This window comes from Canis lupus, chromosome X (genome assembly GCF_011100685.1).
Source record: "Canis lupus familiaris isolate Mischka breed German Shepherd chromosome X, alternate assembly UU_Cfam_GSD_1.0, whole genome shotgun sequence".
Taxonomy (NCBI): domain Eukaryota; kingdom Metazoa; phylum Chordata; class Mammalia; order Carnivora; family Canidae; genus Canis; species Canis lupus.
Genome location: NC_049260.1, coordinates 45,277,314 through 45,300,546, shown reverse-complemented (window position 1 = coordinate 45,300,546; position 23,233 = coordinate 45,277,314). Strand labels below are relative to the sequence as shown.

The window sequence follows — 23,233 nt, the reverse complement described above, 5'->3', positions numbered from 1 at the left end:
ATAGCATATCTAAGTCAGAGTTCATGATTTCGATGGTAGAGTCCTAAAGGAAGAGAAGAGCAAAAGCACAGCAACAGTGCCTGTGGGGAATGAAAAGACTAAGCCACAGCACTGGGAAAAAAAGGTGGAGCTATAAAGTGAGGCCTGCCTCAGGGGCCTTGAGTGCAGACCTAGGGCTCTTCTTCCTCCCTGCTCCTATCCCATATTCCAGCTCCGCTCCTTAGGGTTTTCCACCTCTGTACCCTCTGCTGTGGTGACATGTTCTCCTTTGGGTTTCAGGAGTGTAAGCGCCCCCCTGAAGCCTTTGGCTTTGAGCAGGCTACCCGGGAATACACTCTGCAGAGCTTTGGCGAGATGGCTGACTCCTTTAAAGCCGATTACTTCAACATGCCTGTGCACGTAGGTGACGGAGGGCTGAGGTAGCATCAGGGCTATGGTCATAGATGTTGGTGCCTGAGAGGCTTGGCTCTCTTGGGTCATTGGGGCCAGGATGTGGTGGGCCACAGTCATCTGCTACCCCTGTTCCCCAGATGGTGCCTACAGAACTCGTGGAGAAGGAGTTCTGGCGGCTGGTGAACAGCATTGAAGAGGATGTGACCGTCGAGTATGGGGCTGACATCCATTCCAAAGAATTTGGTAGCGGTTTCCCTGTCAGTGATAATAAGCGGCACCTAACTCCAGAGGAGGAGGTGAGTGGGTGATTCACGGTTATGTCAGCTGTGTGAGTTTCAGCAGGTCATTTAGTATCTCTGTTGGGGTAGGGGGTAATTATACCTGCTTCAAATGGTTGCTGTGAGATGTAGATAAGATGGTATATGTAGAAAACAGCCCGATGATCTGGTATGACATCTCTAGCCATGAGATGGCTATTTCTTTCTAGAACGAGGATAGTATCTACCTTACAAATTTGTTACAAGAACTAAATGAGAAGGTGTATGAAATACTTGGCAGGGTACCTGGCTCATTCATAAGAAGAGTCCAGTGACTGGTATTGTATGTGTAGGAAAAAATGAGGGCCCAGGCCTACCTCAAGAGAAGGGTGCATTTTGGTCTAGAGCAGGGGCTTTTAGCTTGCAGATATTTTGGTGGGTGAGTATTTCTATAAAACTTCCTAAAATCGAATGGAATTGAAATCTTGTATGTATGCATTTGGCTAGTCGGGGTGGGTAGGAGGTGGAGAAAGTCTATGGTATCTCAGATGTGTCAAAAGGTCTGTGACCTCAAAATTAAGGTTCCCTGGGCTAAAGATCTCAGCTCTGTAGCATAACCCTCATCCCCTTTCCACAAATACCCAACCTGACAGGAGTATGCTACCAGTGGTTGGAACCTGAATGTGATGCCAGTGTTGGAGCAGTCTGTACTGTGCCACATCAATGCGGATATTTCTGGCATGAAGGTGCCCTGGCTGTATGTGGGCATGGTCTTTTCAGCCTTTTGCTGGCATATTGAGGATCACTGGAGTTACTCCATTAACTACCTCCATTGGTGAGTGGGGCCCCTGGGAAGCCAGGGAGGCAGAGTAGGTTCCCTCAGGACCATGTGCATGACCACCATGTGTCCCCTTTCCATGTGACCAGGGGTGAGCCGAAGACCTGGTATGGGGTACCCTCACTTGCAGCAGAACATTTGGAAGAGGTGATGAAGAAGCTGACACCTGAGCTCTTTGATAGCCAGCCTGACCTCCTGCACCAACTTGTCACCCTCATGAATCCCAACACCCTCATGTCCCATGGTGTGCCGGTGAGTGCTCAGGAAACAGGAACAAGGGGTAGGAATGATGTAGCGATGTCTTTTGTGGTGGTGGTAATGGTGGTGGTGGTGGTGGTGATCATCCAGAATTTACCCCTGCCTCTTTCTCATTCCTTTTCTATCTTAATTTGACAACTCTAGAGACTGTACATAATAGTGGTTAGATAGGCAATGTGGTGGTGAGCCCTCTGGACCTTGTGTTTGAGGGCAACACCTCAGGATGGCTTCTTTTCATGTCTGTATTCTAGCCAGTGGAAGAGGGAAATGGGAAAAGGACAGGGCAAGACAAGTCTCCTTATTTTTAAAGTCTTACATCATTTCCATTCATCTTCTGTTAGTCACACCTTAGTCACATGGCCACATCTAGCTGCAAGGAGAACTGGAAAATGTGATTTTTATTCTGAATGGTCACATTCCAGTTACAAATTCATATTGTTGTGAAAGAAGGTAAGAATGAATATTGGGGGATAACTAGCTGTCTTTGACATGTAGCACTTCTGGGAGCAATGGGTGCTTTTATTTATTTATTTATTTATTTATTTATTTATTTATTTTTACTTATGTAACAAGTCAGGAGTTCTATGGTAGTAATTATTTTGTAACATCTAAGTGTATTAAGTCAACATGTTGTACATTTTAAACTTATACAGTATTATATGTCACACATCTCAGTAGTGCTGGGAGAGGAGTACATAACTTCTTTTTAAAAAGGGCTAATATCTGTCAACACTTAAAGTTGAACCCAGAGTGCTGGACTGAACCTATCCTCCTCTGTGGACTCCATAAAACACTTTGCTGGTTATACAGTCTGGCTTGTCTGTAACAGAATTTCTAGCATTAGCATCAGTCAGTTTTCTGGTGTGGATCTTAAGACAGCCTGATCAGTTCTGTAGGAACAGTAATTAGTATATCTTCCACCTGTGCTTTGAGTCTTATTCTATACTACTTTTCCTCCCAACCCCCGCCCCTCCCCACCACCTTGGCTTCCCTGCCACTTAGTCTAACACATGGGACGTGGTAGGCAGTCACTTCATACTGAATTAATGTCTCCTTGATATCCCCGATCATCTATATAGTAGGGCTTTGGACTAGGTCAGTGATTCTCACCCACAGTTCTTGCCTTCACCTTGATTTAATGCACTACATGCCCTATAATATATTCATTATATACTACTATATATACTAAGCATTGAGGGATCTAGAGAATTAGAAGAAGTGTATACCACAACAGTTCAAGCAGCCTTCCTCCACACAAGATGGTGGGGGTGGGGGGATGGGCATCTTTTTCCCTCACTGCCTCACTCCGTTTAAAAACTACTGGACTTGAGGGGTGGAGATGATTGCAGGCCCTTCCACTTCTCTTCATAAGTAGGCATTGGGTCTGACTTTTCCTCATACTCCTTTCTTCCTGACCCACAGCACGGTATTAGTCCTTGCCTAGTGTCAGGAAAAATTAATTGTAGGAGTGGAAGAGGATCCTTAAGGATTTAGACAGCTAAGATATATATATATATAGATTATATATATATGTATATAGATTATATATATGTACTGTATATATCTATATATATGGCTGTTTAATCCTTACCTCTTTTTAAGAAAACTTGAATACAGATTTTTAAACATGTGCTCTTTGCTTCCAGCTCCACAGCATTTGTCCTGCTCATGGCTCGCCAGCTGCTGCTTCACCCCCCACCCCCATCCCCTACCCTGCCCCTCCTATAGGTGGTTCCCAGCATCTCCAGACTCTTTGGACTTGGCAGTATCCCCTCAATCCAAGGCATCTGATTTTCATATTCTCATGCTGGCAGGTTGCAGTTTAGCCAGCTGAAGCTCCCCAAGGAGCTATCTTTAGCCCAACCCCTCCCCCCTTCCCCTTTGGTGGAAGGCGGCCATTTCTTTTTATAGCTATATAGTGTAAGTATTTATTTTCATTATAAAAGAAACCTACCCCCTTTTCAGAAGATGGAAATTTAAAGTGGTCATCCCTATTTCCTCCACACTTTGATACATTTCTGTTATTCTCCTATGTAAATTTTGACATAACAATAATTAGTGTGTGGATTTTATCATCTCTTTTTAAGTTTAATGATCTAGAACAGCACTGTCCAGTTTGGTAGCCACTAGCCACATGCGGCTGCTGAGCACTTGAAACAAGGTTAATCTCATCTGAAATGTGCTGAAAGTATAAAACACATTGGATGTCAAGACTTAGTATGATAATATCTCACGAATACTTTTTTATGTACCATTTGATACATTGAAATGGTAATATTGTGGATATATTAAATAAAATACATTGAAGTTAATTTCACCTGTTTCTTTTTACTTTTTTAATGTGGCTACTAGAGAATTTAAAAGTACTTATGTGGCTGGTGCTATATTTCTGTTGGACAGTGTTGATCTAGAATGATTTTTGCTGCCTTAGTATAAACTGTTTATAACTATCTCTTTAAAAAAAACCTTATTGCAGTATAATTTCCATAAAATTCACCCATTTTAAGCACACACAGTTCAGTGATTTTACAGAATTGTGCTACCATCACCACAATCCAGTTTTAGGACATTTATCACCCCAAAAAGATCCTCATGCCCTCTTGTAGTCACTCTCCATTCTAACTCCCTAGCTCCAGGCAACCACCAGTCTGCCTTCTGTCTCTAGAGATTTCACTTTTCTGGAGAGTTCACGTGAATGGGATAATATGTGGTCTTTTGCATCCAGCTTGTTTCACTTAATATTTTCAAGGTTTGTCCACGTTATAGCATGTGTCAGAACTCCATTCCTATTTATGGTGGAATAATATATTTTATGGAAGTACCACATTTTGTTTATTCATTCACCACTTGATGGCTGTTGGGGTAATTTTTAACAGCTGCAGAATGTGAGGAGAGCTTTATGAGCTAACCACATAGAAAGTGGTGAAGGGATATTGATTGCCAAAGTGAGGGTGCAGGCTGAGATGAAGAGTCAGGAGCCTTAAGTTCTCTTTCTGGCTCTGCTATTTGAAGCTTCTCTCGGACTCAGTTTTCATATCTATAAAATTACAGCTGGGTCTAGATCATTTAGCAGGTGTTGCTAGAACTCCTTCTGTGTACAAGGCCTCTGGCCAACATCTTGGAGACAAATAAACCAGTCCTTGCCTTCGGGTATGTGCAGTTGAGTGGAGCTTGGAGGTGAATAAATGTTAGAGGTGCTTCAAAAGAACAACAGACTGGGTCGCTAGGAAGAGGGAGTCAGGAAAGCCATTTGTGGAAGTGGTGATCTTTGGGGGAAGGTGAGAGTTGGCCCATTGGAGCCGTGGCTTCATCATGTGGACATGGGGTTTCAGGTCAAGGGTTCTCAGCAGGGGCCTTGCTGATCAGATTTGCATTTTTTGAAAGATCATTCTAGTGCTTGGTAATGGAGGCCAGTGCAGTAATCCAGGCAAGAAATGCTGATGTTACCCCTCAATAGGGGTAGATTTGAAAAGAAAATGTATTGGAGGTGGGAGCTGATGTATGACCTGAATAAATGTGGAGATGTATTCATGATTGGGAAGATTCAATATTGTGAGGATGTTAATTCTCTCCACATTATTCTAGAATCCTAGCAGAGGAATTGTTGGGTTGAAGGGTATAAACATTTTATACCTTGATCTAATTAGCAATTTGATTTTCCAGATAGTAGAAGTTACTGGTCCCATTACCAACCTATTGGTACAGGTCCCATTACCTGTACCTATTTAACTGTGTGTTCATCAGCATTGAATGTTCATCTTAATGAGACTTTTAAAGATGGCAAATTAAACACACACATGGCTGCTTCCATTCCTTACTGAAACCACTTAAACAGCACAGTTTCTTTTTTTTAAGGTTTAAAAAATTACTAAAATGGAGAAAATGAGACGATACAATAAAATTCTTGAAACTAAAAAACGGATGAGGAAACTGAGTCTTAAGCCAGTATTGAGACATCTGAGAACCAACCAGCCTGATTTATACCTCAGAATATCCCCCAAAGGTTCAGTAGTCAGTGACACCAGGTATTCTGGGAGGAAGGATGAATGAGGTGAAAATAAGGATTGGTTCATGTCTATATAGGAAGCTGTGAGATTCCCCTCCCACACTGGGCAGCTGGAAATGTGACCCTTCCTCACTAAAGTAAAAGACTTTACTTTTGAAGAGGTTAAAACGTCTCTGGACTGAGGTCTTCTAGGTACTGTTGAGGGTGGAGGTAGAGTGAAAATAGTAGGATTCATCGTTGTATACATAGTGGATGCTGAGGTTTCCAGCCATCTTCTTCCACTTGGCTCTCAGAACATTGGCAGCCAGATCTTTTTCCTTCAGCCAAAAAAATGGGAGAGTTTTCTCTGGAGAATCTCAGCAGCCTTAAAAGAAAGACCTAGAGTTTCCCAAACTGAATGGCACTTCCAGATCGCCCTACAGTGAAGCTCACAGTTGACAGACTTCACCTATATACTCAGAACTTCCATTCAGCTTTTCCATTTCTTACTCTTAAAAGTTGACAGTCACAGATAAACAAACAGCCGAGGAACCTCTAGAAAACAGAACCAAACAAGGCAACTTGGATAAATAGGTTGGGCAGGCAGAGAATTAAACTTCAAAAAGAAAAGGGAAAGAAACCTCAAGATCTTCAGAGATAAGGGTGCCTGGGTGGCTCAGTTGGTTAAGCATCTGCCTTCGGCTCAGGTCATGATCCAGGGGTCCCGGGATTGAGCCCCATGTCAGGTTCCCTGCTCAGTGCGGGGGAGCCTGCTTCTCCCTCCTCCTTGCTCATGCACTCTGTCTTTAGAGAGGAGTATATAGCGCAAACAGGATACTATTTGAAAACATCCTGAGAACAGAAAAGAGCTCTTAGAAATTATAGTAAAAGTGGAAGAAAAAAGTTTAGAAGATAAATGGTTAAGGAAATCTCTCAGAAAATAGAATAAAAAATAAAGATGGGAAATGGTAAAGTTGAAAGAAAATTTGTTCAGGATGTTCAGTATTCAAATAATGAGTTCTGAAAAGAGAATAGATGAAAACAGAAGCAAATCATTAATGAAATTCAAGAACATTTCCCTGAATCAGAAGATTAAGTTTTCAGAATCAAAGGGCCAGCCCAGGACATGAATGAAAATAGATGCATACCAAGGTATATCTGATGAATTTATATATCAAACACTGGGGTCAGAAAAGTCCTACAAGCTTCCTGAGAGAGAAAACAAGTTTAATTCAAAGCATTAGAGACCAAAATGGCTTAAGACTTCAAAAACAACACTAGAAGACTAAAGCCATGCCTTTTTTTTCCCTCAAGATTTTATTTATTCATGAGAGACCGAGAGAGAGAGAGAGAGAGAGAGAGGCAGAGACACAGAGTAGCAAGCTCCCCACAGGTAGCCCGATATGGGGCTCAGTCCTGGGACCCCAGGATCACACCCTGGGCCAAAGGCAGACGCTTTAACCACTGAGCCACCCAGGCGTCCCGAGCCATGCCTTTACGTTGGCTTTCAATTTAGAATTCTATAAGGTCAAATTATGAAGCACTAGAGTAGAATAGAGACATATTTGAAAAAAAGTTCTTCCCATCATTTCCTGGGAAGCTAGTGGAGGATGTACTCAAGTATAGTGAAAGAATAAATACCAAGAGAGGAAGACCTGGGATCTAGGGAATGGAAGAGATCATCGTGGGAAAGTGAAGGTCCAGGGAGGACAGATGGTTTGGGTTGGAACAGATCATAAGACTGCTACAGAAAGGTGAGAAGTGATAGGCAAGAGGAGGGTTAGACACTTGTTAAAAGGTTGGGATTGGATTACTAATACATGCACAGAAAACTAAGCAAACTGAGAAATAATAGGCTATCCTTAAAGTCTAGAGGCATTTTATTTAGGGCTGTCAAGGTAAATGCCAAAATAATCAGAAGAGGTGAAAGTGATTTGCTCTGGGGATTGGAGAATCCTGGGCCTGCTGATTTTCAAACAAATCTTGTAGAACATTTGGCTCTTGGAACTGCATGTGTGACTGATAAAAATAATTTTTAATGAAAAGTGATATATTGCATTTTTATAAAAATTACAAGGAAAGTTGAAATATGTTGGTATGTACATTTCCTACTTTTGACTCAGATCTTCCTGTTGCTGCCAAGGTAAACTTCAACTTTGAGAGCAGAGGCCAGTTGTCCTTCCTTTTAGAATCGGAGGATCTGAGGATCTGTCCTCACACTGTTCCTTCAGGCTCTCCTTTTTTCTCCTTAAGGATCCTGCACTTAAATCAGGTTTCTCCCAACTGTGGAAAACTGTCTCCATGACCTTGGCTGCCTTCTTCCCCAGGTTGTCCGCACAAACCAGTGTGCAGGAGAATTCGTCATTACCTTCCCTCGTGCTTACCACAGTGGCTTCAACCAAGGTTACAACTTTGCAGAGGCTGTCAACTTTTGCACTGCTGACTGGGTGAGTCTGGAGTGTGGTGGGCTGGCTGACAGGGAGAAGCAGGAGGGTTGTGGGGAAGCTGAGGCACCCTGGCCTTCAGACTTGGCCACACTCATCCTTGAATCTGCCCACAGTTGCCGGCTGGTCGCCAGTGCATTGAGCACTACCGCCGACTCCGAAGATACTGTGTCTTCTCCCACGAGGAGCTCATCTGTAAGATGGCCGCCTGCCCAGAGAAGCTGGACCTGAACCTGGCAGCAGCTGTGCATAAGGAGATGTTCATCATGGTGCAAGAGGAGCGGCGCCTACGAAAGGCTCTGCTTGAGAAGGTAGGGTGAAGGGGAAAGTGCCCTGAACTAGGTACCCTATCCTGGCAGAAGTGGGAGAAGGAAGAAATAGATGTACCCTCTCTTCTTGGGGTGTAGTAAAAAAAGAACTGGATGCATCTGGGTTGGAAATCACATTCCATTCTCTGCCATTTATCAACAGCCATGAGCAAGTTAATTTACTTCACTGTCTATATCCATATCTGAAAAATGAGTATTATAATGTTTATCATTTTGGATAGTCAAGTAGATTAAAGATTATGTTTGTTAAGTAACTGACCCATAGCAAGTGCTGGTGTCGCTGCTATTTGTCATCTGTTTAAATAACCCAACAGCACTGACGGGCACATGAAACCCCCACTGCAGGTTACTTAACCTCTCATGGTCTCACTTCCCTGCTCTGTAAAATGTAAAGCTTGAGGAAGGTTATTTACATCAAAGTATCTATTAATTGTACTTGCATTGTAACAGCTGCTTTTATTCGTAATTTTAATTCATGAAAAAAGAGATTGAAATATGGAACATTTCTTAGGAAATGTCATCTTAGTACATTCAAATGATTCAGTAGCTCAAACCAGGGTGATACTACCAAACACAAGGCAGTCCTTCTTTAATTTAATTAAATTTAATTAATTAATTTTTTCTTTTTTAAAAACTTAGAGAGGGAGTGAACAAGAGAGAACACAAGCCAGGAGGAGGGCCAGAGAGAGAGGGAGAAGCAGACTCCCCACTGAGCAGTGATCCTGATGCAGGGCTCAATCCTAGGACCCTGGAATCATGACCTGAACTGAAGGCAGCCCCTAACCAACGGAGCCACCCAGGCATCCCTATTTTATTTTACTTTTTAAGGCAGTGTTCCTTTAATAGATTTCTCATAAGCATGTGGTCAGTTGTGTTTGTAGATGAGTGGGATTGCTACTCATGTAGTTCAGTGGCCTTCTTAAAGCTCCACACCTGCCCTGTTAGATAAGTGACTTAGTGAGAGTCCTTCATAGTATTACAAAGGAATGCTCGTCCTGAGGGACCCCTTGCTGTCCATTTAGGATAATACTTTCTTATTTTAAAGCTCATTTATAACTTTCCCATGAGCATGGGCTGTAAGGAGAATTGCAGCTATGGTAATGTTGAAAGTCTGTGGTGTTAGTTGGTAAGCCCCGGGTCTTTTCCAGGCATCATTTTCTCTCTCTGTTCAGTGCTATTATTAAATGATGACTCTGGGGTTGTACCAGACTATAAGAAGCCAAAGCAAGGTGGGAAGACTAGGTATTCTCATCCTGATGTTGAAAATTTTTTATACTTGGCTCTTACCTTAGAGGAGGGTTCTGAACCCCATAGTCTTAAAAATCTGTAAAAGATTGTGTGTGTGTGTGTACTTTTATGAGGAGAGGGTGTGTGTGTGTGTGTGTGTGTGTGTGTGTGTGTGTGTGTGTTTGAGTACTTTTATGAGGAGAGGGCTCCTAGCTTGCATCCAATTCTCAGAGGAGTCTATGATTCCTTTGGAATATCCAGAAGTGAGATTGCTAGATCATAGGGTAATTCTATTTTGAATTTTTTGAGGAATGTACATACTGTTTTCCAGGTAGCTGCATTGATTTACATTCCCACCAATAGGGCACGAAGGTTCCCTTTTCTTCACATCCTTGCTAATACTTATTTCTTGTCTTTTTGGTAATAGCCATTCTGACAGGTGTAAAGTGATACCACATTATGGTTTTGATTTGCATTTCCCTGATGTTCGTCACATGGAGCATCTTTTCATGTACCTCTTGGCCATTTGTATCTCCTTGGAAAAATGTCTGTTCAGGTTCTCTGCCTATTTTCTTATCGCTTGTGGGGGTGGTTTTTGCTGTTGATGTTGGGCGAATTCCTTATATGTTTGGATATTAGCTCTTTACCAAATAGATGGTTTACAAATACTTTCTCCTGTTCTATAGGTTTCCTTTTTATTTTGTTCATGATTTCTTTTGCTGTGCAGATACTTTATAGCTTAATGTAGTCCCATTTACGTAATTTTGCTTTTTGCTTTTTGTTGCTTGTGCTTTAGGTGTCCTATCCAAGAAGTCATTGCCAAGATCACAGGTCAAGGAACTTTATCGCTGTTTTCTTCTAGGAGTTTTACGGTTTTAGGTGTTAAGTCTTTAATCCATTTCAAGCTAATTTTCTTGAGTGGTGTAAGGACCAAAAATCATTCTTCTATATGTGGTTACTCAGTTTTCTCAGTGCCATTTATTGATGAGACTGTCCTTTTCCTATTGAGTATTTCTAGCTCTCTTATCAAATGTTAGTTGGCTGGGATCCCTGGGTGGCACAGCGGTTTGGCGCCTGCCTTTGGCCCAGGGCGTGATCCTGGAGACCCGGGATTGAATCCCACATCGGGCTCCCGGTGCATGGAGCCTGCTTCTCCCTCTGCCTGTGTCTCTGCCTCTCTCTCTAACTATCATAAAAAAAAAAAAAAAAAAAAAAGTTAGTTGGCTGTGTATGCAAGTGTTTATTTCTGGGCTCAATTTTGTTCCACTGACTGGTCTGTGTGTCTGTTTTTAAGCAAGTACCATACTGTTTTAATGACTATAGCTTTGTAGTATAGTTTGAGATCAGGAAGTATGATGCCTCCAGCTTTGTTCTTCTTTCTCAAGGTCAAGGTTGTTTTGGCTTTTAGGGGTCTTTTGTGCCTCCACTAATTCTAAATGTTAAAATACTTTACTAAGTCCTTAGTTGCCGTACCTTTGTTAATCTTCATGACAATACAATGAGGGTATATTATCTCCCATTTTATAAGACAGGGAAACGGAAACAGAGAGGTGTAAATAATGTATTCCATATCATACAACCAGTAAGTAGCAGAGAGGGATTTGTAATATACAGCGGACTCATCTGATGCAGAGGTTAGACGTTACAGTCAATATAGAACGAAAACTTAGCCAGAATTTCCCTTTAAAAATCCCTACAACTAGCCATAATGCATAGCATTATACTGTCTTTTAGTATAATGAAAAGCAAAGCTGGCTTTTCTTCCATTTTTGGAACAGAATGCTTTTTTTCATCTGAGTAACAGATGAAGTGATTGGCATAGGTTTGGAAGCCATGTTGTTGAAAAAAAAATTTATCTTTAAACACTGGACACAAGCACAGAATTTTATTTCTGTGAGTTTTATATGTGTGTGCAGTGTGTCCTGTCTGCCAAGCTGCCAGCATGGTGCCTGGAACACTGGGTGCTGAATGACTGGAAGCCAGCATTGTTCCCCTTGTACGCAGTTCTCTTGGCCACTCCCACATATTGCCACCTCTCTGGTGCCTTGGCCCATCACTTTCCTCACCCTCTCTTACCCTAAAGGCCCTTTCTGCTGATCTGAATCTTACCTCATTTTTTTTTTCCTCTCAGCCCACACTGATCTTGCCCTGGTTCATCCGATTTCCCCAGTTTCGAGAGTTTGAACTTCACAGAGGTAGTCTATTCTGTGGAGTTTGGCCTCCACAACTCTCAACCCAGATTATTAGAGTCTTAATGCAGGGCTCAGCTGTGGCAGAGACAGGGCCATATCTGCAGCCCCGTTCTGATTCTGTATAATGTGTGTGGGTTGAATTTGCCCCCAGGGCATCACAGAAGCTGAGCGAGAGGCTTTCGAGCTGCTCCCAGATGATGAGCGCCAGTGCATCAAGTGCAAGACCACGTGCTTCCTGTCAGCCCTGGCCTGCTATGACTGCCCAGACGGCCTTGTCTGCCTTTCCCACATCAATGACCTCTGCAAGTGCTCCAGTAGCCGGCAGTACCTGCGGTGAGCAGGGAGGGGGCCTACTAAGGAAGTGGGCTGAGGCAGGGATGCAGAGAGCTGGGCTAGATGTGTGCTTCCTTGCTGTCTGCCTGCAGGTATCGATACACCTTGGATGAGCTCCCTGCCATGCTGCATAAGCTGAAGGTTCGAGCCGAGTCCTTTGACACCTGGGCCAATAAAGTTCGAGTGGCCCTGGAGGTGGAGGATGGGCGGAAGCGCAGTGAGTGATGGGGGGATGGAGGGACTGCACAGGCAAGTTCTCTTCCCTTTTCTTCTGTACCCCCACCCCCACCTCCTTCCTCTCCCTTTACTCAATACTGCCTACTCCTTGCTGCTTCCATTCTCTCCCCAGGCCTTGAAGAGCTGAGGGCACTAGAGTCTGAGGCCCGTGAGCGGCGGTTTCCTAACAGCGAGCTGCTGCAGCGACTAAAGAACTGCCTGAGCGAGGCGGAGGCTTGTGTGTCCCGGGCTCTGGGACTAGTCAGCGGCCAGGAGGCTGGGTATGGCAGTGGGGGGTGTCGGGCTCAGATAGCCTGCTGAGGAGCCCGCGCCTAGGAGTAGACTCTGAGTGCCATTGAGCAGATGACATCAGCAGGAAGCTGACAAGCACTGCAGTGCAAGGTGGCCTAAGATGTTGGGAGGGCAAGGAGATCAGGCAGCTAGAATGGAGAAGAGTGCCTTGGTGCTGGGAAAGCTAGAAATTGTTCTTTTTATCAGTATCTGGAGATTTCAGACAGGCCAAGGGATTTTGTGGGCAGGGAGGAGTTGTGGAAGGTTTAGGGACAAGAAAAGGACACAGAAGCAAAAACCTGATCAGAGAGTTCACAGTAAAGGATGGGTTGAAAAGTCCAGCTTCTGTTACAATCATTTAATTTCTAGACTCCCCCCCCCCCCGCAAATATATCCTATATCCCACCCTCCCCCCATCATTCTTTGCTCCCATCATATGAATGTGCTGATATCTTAAAACCCTCCCTCTAACCTGGACAGTTGGGGGCACTGTGAGTAGGAGAGCTCAAGGTGGGCAGGTATGAGGAAAGGTGTTGGATCTGAGCATGGAGATGGAGGGAGGGAACTCGGCTTGGACCTGAAACCCCACATGTGAAACTCCACAGCCCCCATAGGGTGGCTGGTCTACAGATGACCCTGGCTGAGCTCCGGGCCTTTCTGGACCAGATGAACAACCTGCCTTGTGCCATGCACCAGATTGGGGATGTCAAGGTGAGGAGGAGTGTACTCAGAGTGCTGATGAGGGTTCAGGGGGATTGGGAGACCTGAGCAGCAGGCCACTCTTGGCTATTTTCAAAAAGCATAAGGTGTTTGGGCAAGATAGCATGCACATGTGAGAGAAACAGGAGCTAGGAGGCAGAGGAGGCTTATGGGGCAGGTGACAAGATGCGGAATCAAGGGAAGGTGTCCTGGTGGAGGTAGAAGAGGAGAAAGGAATGAGGATGTCTTTGGGCCTGGAAAGCTAAGTCAAATTCATTAAGGGAGAGGAGAGGTGGGATGAAGAGGGCCGTGGACACCAGTGAGAGTGTAGGGGTTTGTGAGAAGGCCAAGCATAGCAGAGTGTTTTTAGGGCAGGGAGGTCTCCTGGTGTTAGACCTCAGAATCCTCTGGGGACTTAAACCATAGATTCCTGGCCAAACCCTATTAATACTCTAAGATCCCTGGGTGGGGCCCAGGAATCTGTTTAACAAATTCCCTGGGGTATTCTGACAGGCAGTGAGTGTTAGGAACCATTGTCTTAGGGCATGGTAAAAGAGGAGAGCGCAGCCAGTGTTAGATGCTCTTCCCAAATACTGGAGGGTGAGAAGGTAGATGGGGCAAAGGTATTTGGTGGTGGGACCTCTAAGTGGCCCCAGCTGAGGAGTTTGTTCTTCCATCTGTATCCTGGTAGGGTATTCTGGAACAGGTGGAGGGCTACCAGGCTGAGGCCCGTGAAGCCTTGGCCTCACTGCCTTCCAGTCCAGGGCTACTGCAGTCCCTTTTGGAGAGGGGGCAGCAGCTTGGGGTGGAGGTGCCTGAGGCCCAGCAGCTCCAGCGGCAGGTGGAACAGGCACGATGGCTGGATGAAGTGAAGCGGACGCTGGCCCCTGCGGCCCGAAGGGGCACCCTGGCTGTTATGCGGGGACTGTTGGTTGCGGGTGCTAGCGTAGCCCCTAGCCCTGCTGTCGATAAGGCCCGGGCTGAGCTGCAGGAGCTGCTGACCATTGCTGAGCGCTGGGAGGAGAAAGCCCACCTCTGCCTGGAGGCCAGGTAGGTCTAGCCTCCACCCCTCCCTCCTCTGCCCCAACCTTCAAAGTTTAGTGGAAGAGCTGACAGTGATTCCCATGGGTGTCCTTGGGTACCAGACTCTGGTGTTGGTGTATTGACTTTCTTCCCCTTTTTTAGTTCCCTAGCTTCTCTCTCTCTCTTTTTTTAAAACTCCGTGTATACATAGAGGCAGAGATAAGCTTATGGGGAAGCAGGGATGGACAGGTACAGAGATGTATAGTGGACTAACTCCACAGGCTCACGTGGGCACACACACACACAAGTACAAGTACATCTGCACAAGTACTAACAGGCAGATGGACAGATGTTGATAGAAGCCACACACTGCAGTGCCAGATCACTAACACTGGTTGTATAGGCAGCATGAACAGGCTGATAGCCTGGTAGATGAGCAGAGGCACGAAGGCTATGGCAGAAGTTGGGTGGGTGCGTGCAGTCTGGAGCAAGCAGGGACTGGCAGCCCCCTGTAGGCAGAATGCTAGCAAGTAGGCCCAAGTGGCAGCTCCGGGGGCCCATGCTGATATATCTGGTAGTCAGTTCAGGCTGCTGCTCAGGCAGATCACTCTAGACTCAGGCCTCTTTTTCCCTTATCTTTAGGCAGAAGCATCCACCAGCCACGCTTGAGGCCATAATCCATGAGGCAGAAAACATCCCAGTTCACCTGCCTAACATCCAGGCTCTTAAGGAGGCTCTTGCTAAGGCCCGAGCCTGGATTGCTGATGTGGACGAGATCCAAGTGAGGACCCTATTGCCCCCTGACCATCCACCCTAGACCTTCACTCCTGCCAGGAGGGCTGGCATGCATTTGGCTGTGCTGAGTTGGGTTGGCTAGAGAAGCAGGCACAGTACATTGAGAGGAGGCAAAACGTGCTTGGCGGCAAGCAACGTGAGGAGGGCTCACAAGGCCAGCCTGAGGGTGGAGAGGTTGTGGAGAGGGTCAGAATGATAGGGGCAGGGAGGATGGAAGAGGCAGACCACAACAGAATGATCAGTCTGATGGTCATGGAGGCTGAATGCGGGGTGGAGCCACTGAATGTGGGAGTTGTAGGAGTGCTTTCCTTAGGATGATCCCTGTTCTGTTCTGCCCAAAGACCGCAAATCTGGTGCCTCTTCGCAGCTCTGGGCTGAGCACAGAATGACATCCATGGATGTTGACAAGTTGACTTGAGCTTTCTCTTGCCCCTGTCCCAGAATGGTGACCACTACCCCTGCTTGGATGACTTAGAGGGCCTGGTGGCTGTGGGCCGGGACCTCCCTGTGGGATTGGAGGAGCTAAGACAGCTAGAGCTGCAGGTACTGACAGCGCACTCCTGGAGGGAGAAGGCCTCCAAGACCTTCCTCAAGAAGAATTCTTGCTACACTCTGCTAGAGGTGAGGCCTGGACCCTGACCCACAGCCTCTCCAGCCTCCGGCCCAGCTGCTATGAGATGGCTTCTAGGAGAACATGGGGCTTTGGGTGCACTGGGAGTGAGGGGTAGGGGAAGTTGAGGCATCTGCACCCTGTCTGCCTGCCTTAGGTGCTCTGCCCATGTGCAGATGCTGGCTCAGATAGCATCAAGCGCAGCCGGTGGATGGAGAAGGAGCTGGGGTTGTACAAATCTGACACAGAGCTTCTGGGACTGTCTGCGCAGGACCTCAGGGACCCAGGCTCTGTGGTAAGGAACTGGGGCCTGTGGTGATCAGTGTCTGAGTAGGGCAGCCGTAGGCAGACCACTTGCTCCCTGGGCCTCTCACTTCTCCTGGTTTGGGAGTAGGGTGTTAAGGGTGTCCAAGAAGGGAGGGGATGGGCTGCTGACCTCCTCTCCTGCTGTCCTGGGTATACCAGATCGTGGCCTTCAAGGAGGGGGAACAGAAGGAGAAGGAGGGCATCTTGCAGCTACGTCGCACCAACTCCGCCAAGCCCAGTCCTCTGGCATCATCAGCCACGGCTTCTTCTGCAACCTCTGTCTGTGTGTGTGGGCAGGTGCCAGCTGGGGTGGGAGCTCTGCAGTGTGACCTGTGTCAGGACTGGTTCCATGGGCGATGTGTGTCGGTACCCCGCCTCCTCAGCTCCCCGAGGCCCAGTCCCACCTCATCCCCACTGCTGGCCTGGTGGGAGTGGGACACCAAATTCTTGTGTCCACTGTGCATGCGCTCACGGCGCCCACGCCTGGAGACCATCCTGGCACTGCTGGTAGCCCTGCAGAGACTGCCTGTGCGGCTGCCTGAGGGTGAAGCCCTGCAGTGTCTCACAGAGAGGGCCATCAGTTGGCAAGGCCGTGCCAGGCAGGCTTTGGCCTCTGAGGATGTGACTGCTCTGTTGGGACGGCTGGCTGAGCTTCGCCAGCGGCTGCAGGCTGAACCCAGACCTGAGGAACCCCCTACCTACCCTCCAGCCCCTGCCTCTGACCCTCTCAGAGAAGGTAGTGGCAAGGATATGCCCAAGGTGAGCTGCCCACCCCAGTTCTTGCCCTCCAATTACCATCTCCTAGCCCCCTCCCCCATTTAGGCTCTAAGCCCTGTCCCTGCTCTCTGACTTCTGATCTTTCTTGACCCGGCCTCCCTTCCCCCTTGTGCATTCTGTCCAGATCCCCAGACTGCTCCCTGCCACAACCTTTGCCCTCCTCCTCCAGGAGACAGAATGTCCCGAGTCTGGGGTTGGTGGGAGCCCGGTTCTCTAGTTACCGCTACCCATCCTTGCTCTCCTTGATAGGTCCAGGGGTTGCTAGAGAACGGAGATAGTGTGACCAGTCCTGAGAAGGTAGCCCTGGGGGAAGGCTCAGGTAAGAGAGGTAGGTCTAGGTGTGGGTAGGCTGTTTCTTGGGTATTCCCAGTGACCCATGGGGTCCTCGGCTCTGTAGTGAGGCTACAACCGGGAGCAGCTTCTAACCCAGCCTGTCCCCTCAACCCCCTAGACCTGGAGCTGCTGTCCTCGCTGTTGCCACAGTTGACTGGCCCCGCATTGGAGCTGCCTGAGGCCACCCGGGCCCCTCTGGAGGAGCTTATGTTAGAAGGGGACCTGCTTGAGGTAACCCTGGATGAGAACCACAGCATCTGGCAGTTACTGCAGGCCGGGCAGCCTCCAGACATGGAGCGGATCCGCACACTTCTGGAGGTGAGGACAGGGATCATGGATAGGGCCAGGAGGTCAGGCCAAGGAGGCAGGGAGCCCAGGCCTGACCACTTGCCCACACCTCTTTCTGCCTGTCTGATCACAGCTGGAGAAGGCAGAGCGCCATGGGAGCCGGGCACGGGGCCGGGCATTGGAGAGGCGGCGACGGCGGAAGGTGGATCGGGGTGGGGAGGGCGATGACCCAGCCCGAGAGGAGCTAGAGCCAAAGAGGGTACGGAGCTCAGGGCCAGAGGCCGAGGAGGCCCAGGAGGAGGAGGAGCTGGAGGAGGAGACTGGGGGTGAGGGCCCCCCCCAAACCCTGCCCACTACTGGCAGCCCCAGCACCCAGGAGAACCAGAATGGCTTGGAGCCTGCGCTGGCCACTTCAGGCCCCTCAGCCCCTTTCTCTACTCTGTCTCCTCAGCTGCATGTGCCCTGCCCACAGCAGCCACCTCAGCAACAGTTGTGACAGTGGCTGAGCCTAGCACAGACCCCCCAACAAAGACCCCCCCCCCCCTTGGCCTCAAGGATCCTCTTTCTGACCATCAAGCCTGCTTCTTGGGAGGTGGGCAAGTAGGGGGGATGGCCACCCCCCACCCCCCAAGCCCATCCCTGAATCCCTTGACTTTTATATTCTGACTCCAAGGTATTGTTCAGACCTCAGCTCCTGGGGGCCGGCCCCTGGAGTCCCCCTCCCTGGTAGCCTCTAACCAGCATTCCCAGACACCTGAGGCAGATAGACAGATGGATAGGCAGGTGGGCAGGGGGGTGGCTGGGGCTGGGCCAGCACCATTCCAGAGACAAGGCCAGTGCATATGCAAACTGGGGGAAACTCCTCTCCCTTCTCTCCCCAGTTCTGGCCCTGGCCAGGCCATGCTACACTAACCTCACCTCCCTCTCACTCTTTCTCCTCTCCCCTTTTCCTGCCTCCCCCCCATCCCACTTTCTCCCTCCTTCTCTCTCCTTCTCTCTCCTTCTCTCTCCTTCCTCCCCCCTTCCCCTGACTGTTCTACCCAGGAGGAGGAAACTTCACATAGCCGTGCTCACAGTTGTTTATTTTCAATGAATTTGGTTGGGGAGCTGAGCAGGCTCCCTATGATCTGAAGAAAGCTTTTGGTGCTTGTCCTCACAACCACCTCAACCTTCTCTCCCTGTCCTGCCCTGTCTTCTTTCCTCCTCCTGGGTTCATGTTGTAATAAAAGAAGATTGTTGGTGTGTAATTAATTTGTTCAAAAAAAAAAAAAAAAAAAAGAAAGAAACAAGAAACTTGGTTCCAACTGAAGCCTATTTTAATTTTATTTTATTATTTTCCTCTTGTTAGAAATAAAACCCTTAGCAACATTTTTTGGAAATATGTTTCTGAAGTGCATTTCTCTTTGAAGGGGGAGAACAGTGCCTCCATCACCTGTCAGTGGAGCAGCTGCAGTGCTGGCGGGAGCACTAGGGCTGAAGCCTGGGAGCTCTGGGTTCTGAAAACAAGTTCTACCAGGTTCTCCTTACCTGTGGGCAAGACATCCTGAGGCTCCCCTACCCATCCCCAGACCAGTTTTCCCCATCTTCCAGCAGATGGGCCTGACAACCTCGCAACTAAGCTTCTGCCATAGCCCCCTCCAACTTTATGCCCTCTGGTCTGTCCTCATGCCCCCTGCCCCCAGGGGGATTTTTGGTTTTGGCTTTATTGAGACATAATTTATACATCATAACATTTACCTGTTTTTAAATGTAAAATTCAGTGATTTAGAGGGATGTTTCCAAAGTACAGATCTCATCATGTCACTCTTGCTGCTTAAAACCATCCGTGATGCTTTATTGCCCTTAGGATCAAGATTATATTTATGATCTCATTCTTTCTGGAATGCTTTCCTGTCCGACCCATAAGCCATGTTTGGGGAGGCTTCCCTGACTTTTCTCTACCCTAAAGGGTTTTTTCTGCCCCTGTGAATGGAGACTAAAACTCAGATCTATGGTCATTTGCAGCCCAAGTTCACTTTTACAGCTTTATTGTGATATGATTTACATATCCTACAGTTTACCCACTTAAAATATACAATTCAGTGGCTTTTAGTATAATTCTAGTTGTGCAACCATTAATGCAAAAGATTTTAGAATGTTTTTTCATCATTTCAAAATGAAACCACACTCCTTAGGCATCACCCCCCTCCCCGGCCCTTCAACCCTAGGCTACCACTAATCTATATGGATTTGCCTATTTTGGACATTTTATATAAATGGAATCATACAATTTGTGATCCTTTGTGACTGTGTTCTTTCACTTAGCATAATTGTTTCAAGGTGAGTTCACTTTTAAGTGTAGATATGAATGGTATCTTTATATTGGACAGATTTTCCCCCCATCTGGGCTGGTTTTTTTGGTTTTTTTTTTGTTTGTTTGTTTTGTTTTAAGATTTCATTTATTTAGAGAGACAGTATGTGTGGTTCTGTGTGTAGAGGGGAGGGGCAGAGGGAGAGAATCCCAAGCAGACTCCACACTGATTGTGGAGCCTGACATGGGGCTGGATCTCAGGACCCTGACTGAGGTCACAACCTGAGCCGAAACTAAGAGTTGGACACTCAAAATTGACTGAGCCACCCAGGCACTTCCAGAGTCAGGAAAATGAGGGTGTTGGACTAGATCAGGAACTATCAGTACTCTGCCCTTTCTCATCTTGAGTGCTCGCTTAATGGCTTCATTTTGCTCCATTTCTCCCCCTTCCCAAGATTTCCGGTTGATAGGAACCTAGTGATGAATGAGAAGGCCCACCCTCTTCTGGTAGGTTTGATTGGTGGGAGGATCTGGCCAGCCCTGCCTCTAGTCTTCTGGTCAGGAGACACTGGGCTGTATAAGTCAAGGGGAGGGAGGCAGGGGCCAACACATCCCTGCTGGATCCAGTTCAACCCCAGGCCCCAATCTAGGGGGGAAGGGCTGGCTTTTTACCTGCCCACCTGTTTGGAATTGATCATGAAAGCAGGGTTGGAGGAGACAACTCAGAAGAGACAGGCTTGCGAGCTATGATGGACAAGGAAGGGGCTCAGGCTCAGCACTTTACTACCACTCCCACCCCAAGGCTGTCTACCCCTAGAAGTGGCCCAACAGGGGAGGAAAAAGGGTACCTGTGGCCTGCAGCAGCTTCCAGGCCAGCAAGTGCTGGGCCCAGACGGGTCCTTTAGGGTACGACCTGGCCCTCAGCAGTCGGCAGACAACCTTTTCCATCTTGGCACTGCCTGTCCCATTCCTCACAGTGGACCTACATCTGGAGAGTCCTACGGGTGACACCCTAACTGATCCCATAAGACCTAGGTCAAGCGTGGCCTCTTCAGAAAGCTCATTGGTGGCATATATGTCCCCCTTTCTCAGGCACTCACCTAGAAAGGGAGGAGTGATGTGTTGGGGAGGGGTTGGGGAGAGGGGGCAGATGAGTGGGAGATGGAAAAAAGGATCCAGGAAGAAGAGAGTATCTTCACTTTGAAGTAATTTTCTATAGTGACACCTCCTTGCTGCTGTTGCATCCTCCCAAACATGGCTCAGGATGGCTCCCGGGTCTGCAAGTGGCAAAGGTGGGAAGAGACCTCACTTCCATTAGGGACTTACCCCAAGTCTTCTCAGGCCCAACTGACACCTTTCCTCCTTCTAGTGCTTCCAACTGTGCTTTACATGGTGTCTGAAACACTCTGGGATTAACAGGTCTGTCTCTCCTGGGAGCTCCTGGAGGGAAAGCAAGGCCCAGGCCCAAGTCCTCTGTCTTGCACAGAAGGAGGGAGACAGGAGCAACCTCTGAAGCCCCATTGCATATGAACTCTATTCCCTTTGCACTATGTAAACCCCACTGGTAAAGGTGTTAACCTATGAAGGTGGGGTCTAGGGTCCAGGTCCATGGTCACTGGGGGCCTAAAGGAGCAGGCACTGACCATGCTTCTCAGAAGTCCTGAAATTGTTGATGGGAGGAGTTTCAAGACAGACACGAACCCTATCCCTGGGACATTCTTAGGAAAGGGAAGGGAGCAGTTCCTTGTGAACTCCCTCTTGGGTGCCAGCCCCATGTAAGACATTTCACAAAGTTCCTGTAGGACATGTGGGGAAACAGACCCCTGGAAGAATAGGCCTAGTGTGGGCATATCAGCCTGGCAGAGCCAGGATTCCCACCAAATCTCTGAACATACTGCTCTGTGCTACATGATAGAAGGGGTCCAAAGTAATCAGCCTGCACCCAGGAAATACTAGGTAGCGGGGGCTCGTTATCGATCTCTGTCACTGGCAGGTGGGAACTCAGCAATGCTACAGCCAGATTGGCCTTGGTAGGTAAAAGTCCATATTGCTGAACTTGGGCATAACCTTCATGCCTGCCTATATTCATGAAGTATTGTTGAGTAACAAATTATTTCCAAAATTTAGTGGCTTTAAAACTATGCCATTTATCTCACAATTCCTGTAGGTCAGAAATCTGGGCACGACTTAGCTGGGTTCCAATTTTGGGGCCTCACAGGCTGCAGTCAAGGCGTCAGCCAGGGCTACGGTCATCTCAAGGCTCAAATGGGGAAGGATCTGCTTTCAAGCTCACTCACGTGGGTGTTTGCAGGATTCAATTCTTTGAGGGTCTTTGGACTAGGGTCTCAGTTCCTCACTAGCTGTTGGTTGCCCTAAGTTCCTTGTCTTGTGGGCCTCTCTATAGGGCAGCTCACAACACGGCCACTTGCTTCATCAGGCCAGTCAAGTGAAATGAGAATTGCATGAGTGCAGGATGAAAAGTCTTCATGACCCAATCTCTGAAGTGACATCCCATCACTTTTGCAATATTCCACTCATTAGGAGTAACTCACTAGGTTCAGGCCACACTCGAGGGAAAGGGATTACACAAGGGTGCGAATACCAGGAGGTGAAGATCCTTGGTGCCACCTTGGAAACTGATTACTGTAGTTCATTGGCCCCCAGTGACTTGCATCCCTTTCACGCATTCCCACTTCATTTCAGCATCACCTCAAAGTCCAGGATCCCCTCTAAATCAGGACCAGGTGTGAACATGGCTCCGTGTGTATTCCTTAAGTATGGCTCCTTGAGTACTATTTTTCTCCACCTGTAGATCTGTGAAACTTATGACACAAGTTATCAGTCCCCAACACACCCAAGATGCAATGGTGAAACAGGCACAGGATAACTACTACAGACATTTCAGTTCAGAAAGGGAGGAAATGGGAGACACAAGGAAGTCCCTGCTTTATAGCAAGTCTGAAATCCATTTCGGCAAATGGAAGTTCCTTGATTAGGTCATACTCAACTGCAAGGGACATTGGAAAATGTAGTCTGAAGAGGAAACAGGCTTAATGACTACCTAGCTAGTCTCTGCTGCACCTCATAATGTATTTCTCAAAGCCCTTGTAAGAGGAATGTCCACATGGCCAGAAGGTGAGTTAAATGGGTTACACATGATGAGTTAACACCAACATTCTTATTGCCCTAAATATTTGGAGAGCAGCTACATTCACCACTATGCTATCAATACCCTTGGCATTTAGAGATTCCTCCCTCTACATTGTATATCTGGCATCTTTACCTCATTTAACACAGGCTACTGCTGAGTACAGCTTTCAATCAATCAATGGAACAAATCTTAGAAATA

General features: G+C 47.4%; 1 protein-coding gene across 1 annotated transcript in view; it reads left to right on the top strand.

Annotated features, from left to right (window-relative positions):
* KDM5C (lysine demethylase 5C) overlaps positions 1-18,342 on the top strand; it is a 29,988-nt gene extending 11,646 nt beyond the window's left edge. The window contains 18 exon segments of the mRNA NM_001048032.1: positions 280-399; positions 531-689; positions 1,304-1,485; positions 1,578-1,740; positions 8,059-8,178; positions 8,292-8,486; positions 12,075-12,256; positions 12,349-12,473; positions 12,606-12,753; positions 13,369-13,474; positions 14,154-14,512; positions 15,128-15,266; positions 15,722-15,901; positions 16,048-16,185; positions 16,356-16,955; positions 17,223-17,292; positions 17,425-17,624; positions 17,728-18,342. Of these exon segments, the coding sequence (NP_001041497.1) occupies positions 280-399; positions 531-689; positions 1,304-1,485; positions 1,578-1,740; positions 8,059-8,178; positions 8,292-8,486; positions 12,075-12,256; positions 12,349-12,473; positions 12,606-12,753; positions 13,369-13,474; positions 14,154-14,512; positions 15,128-15,266; positions 15,722-15,901; positions 16,048-16,185; positions 16,356-16,955; positions 17,223-17,292; positions 17,425-17,624; positions 17,728-18,090 (3,549 nt within the window). The 3' untranslated portion in view covers positions 18,091-18,342.
* Positions 18,343-23,233: the final 4,891 nt, after the last annotated feature.